General features: G+C 34.0%; 1 protein-coding gene across 2 annotated transcripts; it reads left to right on the top strand.

The window, feature by feature from the left end:
• The first annotated feature begins 2,724 nt into the window (after positions 1-2,724).
• LOC7464288 (histone-lysine N-methyltransferase ATXR6) lies at positions 2,725-5,584 on the top strand. Of its 2 annotated transcripts, none has more exons than XM_024582292.2 (6): positions 2,725-3,067; positions 3,429-3,509; positions 3,595-3,824; positions 4,349-4,449; positions 4,555-4,767; positions 5,288-5,443. In XM_024582292.2, exons 1-6 carry the CDS (start codon positions 2,827-2,829, stop codon positions 5,322-5,324), a joined length of 903 nt encoding a protein of 300 aa, XP_024438060.1. In that variant the 5' UTR covers positions 2,725-2,826; the 3' UTR covers positions 5,325-5,443. The 2 variants fall into 2 exon arrangements, with proteins under 2 accessions (XP_024438060.1, XP_002318442.3); XM_002318406.4 differs by having other exon boundaries at positions 2,730-3,067; positions 5,283-5,584.
• The last annotated feature ends 265 nt before the right edge of the window (positions 5,585-5,849 follow it).

Below are 5,849 nucleotides of genomic sequence, written 5' to 3'. Positions count from 1 at the left end.
ACGAGGCATTTGAAAAACTTTCATCCTTTCTTTGTCCACAAAAAAAAAACTTTACAAAAAGATAATACATTTTATTTAAGCAACAGGAGAGAAAGCAAACAAAATGACTGAAATATTTATTTGATCTTACCTTTTATGGTGCTACTTGCTAGTTACATTATTCTATAATAATAATAATTATAAAATAATACTTTTTCATGGGCCTTTATCCATATCTTCTAGAAGGGAATCTAAGGAATAGAATGCTTGTGATTGGTCAGTACTGTTTATAGAATTAACGTTTTCTTCTTCACAGGAAAAGAACTAAGAAAAGGAAAACGTCAAAAGACGAGAGAATAGATGCAGAGCCAATGCCATGTTTCCTCTCTTTTTAGCGTTTTTCTTTTACAATATGGAAACAACAAACGCAAGTAAAGGAGCAAATACTGTATAGAACACTTAATCACACCTCTTTTTTCCCTTTCCACGTACCTTCTCCTTTCTTTTTTGTTCCTTGATGTTTTTTTGTCCATTTCAAGCTCCTTCTCCTTTCTTCTTCTTCGATTATTCTCAACGAAACCTTCAAAATATATATATAGAAGTGTGTGTGATATTCTCTGTCTCCTATATGTATATAAAATGGTCATCATTCCACCGTTCTTGTCCTGCTAGTGCATAAATTATTTCTGTTTCTTGGGAACAGATCATTTTAGAGATCTTTAATTACTTGGTGAATAATTGAAAAGGATAAAAAATTCTTATCAACGTGAGAATGAAACAATGTCAAACTTGCTAGGCTATATAAGTAGTATTTTAAAAGTGTTTAGCCCTTCTTTTTATTTAATTAATTAATTAGTCCACCTGAGTAGTAGATGAGAAGAGCATAGCCAGTTTTAAAGACTTGTTCACATCACCTAGTTCAGCTATAATATGGCTTGGTAATACAGATATCGATCAAATTCTAATTTTCCCTTAGCCTAGTTCTCGGATGCAACTAAATGTTAATAAAAAAATGGAATCAAATTTGAAGAACCAACAAATTAAAGGGTTGTTTTTGAATTTTATAAGGATTAACGTGAAAATCTAGATAGAAAAGAGAAGAAAAGAGGGAAAAAAATAATGAATGGCATCAAACTGCCATGAATGGTGGCACACGTACCACCTCAAGGAGGTTGAAACCTTCCAAACATTGTTTTCTAAGATGATATTTGATGGTTGAACAGCCCCTCACGCGTCACCAAAACAGCCCTTGAAGCCCTTTTTTTTTGTTACATGCCTCCTTACAGGGACAGAAAAAAAGAAAACCTCTTCACTCGTAAAGAGACGCAAGGTCTTGTAGTACAGAATTTGTCCTGGTCCTGCATGACGTGAATTGCAGCAATAACCATCAGATTGAGAGAACCAACAAGTTTCGGAGACAATCAGAGAAAAAAAAACAGACTGCTTCTTATATGCTCTTGAACCTAATCATGCTTTGACACTAAATTACAAATCAGAAACATTATCTATCTTCAAAGTTTCAGTACATTTCACCTTCAATCTTTGTCAGCTTTGCTCCAGCTCCTTGCACAGCAAATTAACAACTCATTGCAGATCATATCTCACAAAATAACAAGCAAAAGGTAAGCTCTGGCTCGATCGTTGAGCAAATAATTTGAGGATCATACTCTTAAGAGCCACAAGTCCCAATCCAGCAGCAACAGCGCTCGTAATCACATATTCTTTGCAGAATTGAATGATGCTATCTGAACGTTTTCTTTTTCCTCCTTTTTTTGTTGTCGCAGGAAAGGAGTTTTGTTTTGTAATTTGAGCATTTTAATAATTTATAATACTATTATTTGTGTAATTTTTTGAATTTTTTTAGATGAGTGGGTTTGGTTTTTCTAAGAATACGTTATTTTTGGAAAACAAGATTAATGAACAAAAAATGTGTTTTTCTAGGTAAGCATAGAATAAGATTTTAAAAATCAGGAAAAAAAAACAGTAAAAAAAGGAGCCGAAATCCATAAACTCAAATCAATAATACCATAGCTAGAAACCTGAGCCCAATAGCACACAAGTCATCAAGTCAAGGGCCCAGTTTATCACTACATGTCATTTGCTCCATTGAATGACATGTCCCCTGCTACAGCTACATTGTTTTGAAAAATAAAATAAATAAATAAAGCATCTACCCTCGTAAACCTCCATTTTAATAATAACGAAATCCATTTAAATTGATATTGAAAATTTAATTTTTATGTTTATCTCTTTTTCTTCCAAGAATTCTTCAATGAAAGTTCTAAAAAAGCTTTCATAAAGGTATTTAGATATTGTTTAGTATTATAATAATTTTTTGTGTTTTTCCATTCATAAAGGAAAAATTATTTGAATAGATAAATAATTTATATCTTTTACACTGAATCTTATATATAATTACCTTTTAAAACCTTGATTATTATATAAGTTAAGATAACATATTTTTTATTTAGTTATTTTACACGTAAAAATTTATCTTATTATATTTTTAATTAAATATATTTTTTAAAATAGAAAAAATATTTTTTAATTTATTTTTAAATAATTATAAAACTATTATAATATTAAACACTCACTTAAAACTACTATAATATCAAACAATTATAGCAGCAAATTAGGTTTCTTCACAAATTATTTTTCTGTACTGGGCCAAATAACGCAAAACAAGGAAAACCCAATCCTCAAAAACCTTAGGCTCCAAAACAGAAAACCTCACCCGCGCGCCAAAACCCCATTTCCCGCGAAATCAAAAAAACCCGCCAAACACTCTCAGTGTCTCCAAACTCCACCCTTAAAAAACCCACATGAAAACCCTCCTCGACAGCAAAAATGGCGCTGAGAAGCAAGAGAAGTCAAGCTCCAAAGCCAATATCTAGATCCAAAGCTGCTGCTGCTGATTACAGTGATGTTTACTGTGAAAAATGTGGGTCAGGAGAGTCACCAGGAGAGCTACTTCTTTGTGATAAATGTGATAAAGGGTTTCATTTGTTTTGCTTGAGACCTATCCTTGTTGCTGTTCCAAAAGGGTCTTGGTTTTGTCCTTCCTGTTCCAAGCAAAAGATGCCCAATTGTAAGTTCATTCCTTTTTTTTTTAAAAAAAAAGTGTCCTTTTTTATCTTTTTTATGGGGTTTTGTTATTGATTTTTTGGTTTTGTGAAATGGGGTTGGTGGATTTTGTGATTTAAACTTAATTTTTAAGGGATTTGATTTGTGGGGTTTTTCTGTGGAACTGGATTGAAAATTGTTAACTGGGAAGGAAAAGAAAAAAAAGGAATGATAGAAAAAAAATTAGGAAGTGAAAATTGTATTAGCAAATGTGTTGCATTTGATAATCTTGGAATTGTTAGTCTCTTAATATTATTAATTGCGAAAATTAATTTTTTTTTGTTGATTTTGTCTCAAATTATTGAATTTGTTTTTTTAATGAGCAGCATTTCCTCTTGTTCAAACAAAAATCATCGATTTCTTTCGCATTCAACGGTCCACAGAATCGATTCAGAAGCTAAGTCAAGGTAAACAAAAAATATGGGGTTTATGTGCTTTGTGTTTTGATTAATGGGATGGTGTTAGTTACCGTGTTTCCTGTCCTGTTTTTAGATATTCAGAAGAAGCGAAAGCGGTCTAGTAGTTTAGTGGTGTCGAAGAAGAGGAGGAAGCTGTTGCCATTTAGTCCGAGTGAAGATCCTGAAAAGAGACTAGAGCAAATGAGATCACTAGCAACAGCATTGACAGCCTCGGGGACGGAGTTCAGCAATGAACTAACTTACCGGCCAGGCATGGCACCGAGGTCTGTGAATCAGCCAGCTCTTGAGAAGGGAGGAATGCAGGTAAAAAATGGGAAAGCAATTGTTTTAAATTAAAACATAAAAAGATAGACATATTTCAGTGCTTGCCTTGTGAATTCGTTAACATTAGGGACATGGGAGTGCAGTGGTTTTGATGTTTAAGTCTGATTTATGGCTTTAATATCAACAGATATATAAGGCCACCGTGTATTGTATATTGCTTGCATTTGACAAGAGAGGCCCCGTTTTGAAATGTCAACGGTTGTGGTTATCTTGATTGTTGTGATGATTGCAGCTTTTTAAGGATGACTTTACTGGCTTCTAGTTACCTGTATCTGCTCTTCTGCAGCTGAGCTGAAATTACTATTTTATAGATTTGTAGGCGCACATGTATTAGAAATTGGGCAATAGTCTCAAGGATTTTCCTTTTTTTTCTACTTTAGAAGTATAGATTGAAGGGGGAGTAACTGTTTCTAATTTTGATTGATTTGTACTGTTGGCTAGTTAGCTGTTTAGTGATTCATAGAGTCCAGGTTTATTGAAATTCAAGTATGATTACTGTACAGGTCTTGTCAAAAGAAGATGCTGAAACCTTAAATTTGTGCAAAAGGATGATGAATAGAGGTGAATGGCCTCCTCTCATGGTTGTTTTTGATCCTAAGGAAGGGTATGTATATAAAGTTTCCGACCTTTCAAGATTAAATATGTTTTGTTCTCGTTGTGGTTAGTAAATTTGGATCAGTGGTTCAGTATACCTGTTTGATTGTAACAGGTTCACAGTAGAGGCAGATAGATTCATAAAAGATTTAACGATTATAACTGAGTATGTTGGAGATGTTGATTACTTGAAGAACCGGGAAAATGATGATGGTGATAGCATGATGACATTGCTTCATGCTGATAATCCTTCACAAAGCCTTGTCATATGTCCTGACATGCGTGGGAATATAGCTCGATTTATCAATGGTATCAACAATCATACACAGTAAGTTCATCCTCAACATTGAACTTCTGCTTTATGCCATGTAAATAAAGCCTCTGGCAAATCCTTTGGAATTAAAAATTGACGTTACAAGGCTAACCTGTAAGTTAGGCAGACTGCGTGGCATATGGAGTTAATTTCTGATGCATTTGGCACATAGTGGTTATAACACTTTGCATCAATCTGCTGTGCATTTCACTTGATCGTATATCATGGCTGGAGGTGCCATGAGAGTGTAATCATAGAGAACACACAACATATAATTGAGTTAAATGTCTCTCAACTCTAGCTCCTTCATTTTGCAAAACACTGAAATAAGTCAGGATAAATGCATGAACACAATGTCTTTCAAGTATGCCAGTTTAGTTTTTTTCCATAGGACATTCGCAATCTTGCAGGAGGCCTTTCTGTTGTAAGCAATCCATTCTTGCATTTTCCATTTAATTTTTGTCAGATTGGATTTTGAAAACAGTTATACCTTTGGTCCACTCTTATAAGAACCATATCCTTCGATGCAGAGAAGGGAGAAAGAAGCAGAATCTAAAATGTGTGAGGTATGATGTAAATGGTGAATGCCGGGTTTTGCTGATAGCCAACAGGGATATATCAAAGGGGGAGAGATTATATTATGACTACAACGGATATGAACATGAATACCCAACAGAGCATTTTGTTTAAATTCATTTCTATTTGATTTTGAAGTAAGTTAACAGTCATCGACTAACAAGCTAATCAGATGTTGTAGTCCTTCCATACATTAGTGAATTATGTAATCATTGAAGAAAGAAATGTGAAAAGGTTCCAACTTTTGCAACAAGAATGCCTAAGCACTTGTACATTATTTTTGAAGTATCTATAGCAAGCAAGTCTTGCCTTTGCCTGGAGTGAAAGACAACTAGGGTGATGCTGCTATTACCATGAGACAATTCTGTATGTAGCATCATTCTTAAAAACAGGACACGAGCAAATTGTTTCATCCTTTGATCCACATAGTTGGAGAACACAAGGTTCTGTAAGACAGGAGATTATTTTAGAAGGACAAACCTGAGATGCCATATAAAATATGAGTGCTGCAGATTAAAACC

The sequence above is a fragment of the Populus trichocarpa genome, chromosome 12 (genome assembly GCF_000002775.5).
Source record: "Populus trichocarpa isolate Nisqually-1 chromosome 12, P.trichocarpa_v4.1, whole genome shotgun sequence".
Lineage (NCBI taxonomy): Eukaryota > Viridiplantae > Streptophyta > Magnoliopsida > Malpighiales > Salicaceae > Populus > Populus trichocarpa.
Note: the sequence above shows the minus strand (reverse complement) of the source record. Positions and strands in the feature narration are given on the sequence as shown.

Excerpts from the sequence above, each read along its gene's own strand:
- LOC7464288 (XM_002318406.4), top strand. The coding sequence starts at position 2,827 with ATGGCGCTGAGAAGCAAGAGAAGTCAAGCTCCAAAGCCAATATCTAGA. Across the intron at positions 3,068-3,428 it reads CAAGCAAAAGATGCCCAATT|CATTTCCTCTTGTTCAAACA; the intron begins GTAAGTTCATTC and ends TTTAATGAGCAG. Across the intron at positions 3,510-3,594 it reads GATTCAGAAGCTAAGTCAAG|ATATTCAGAAGAAGCGAAAG; the intron begins GTAAACAAAAAA and ends TCCTGTTTTTAG.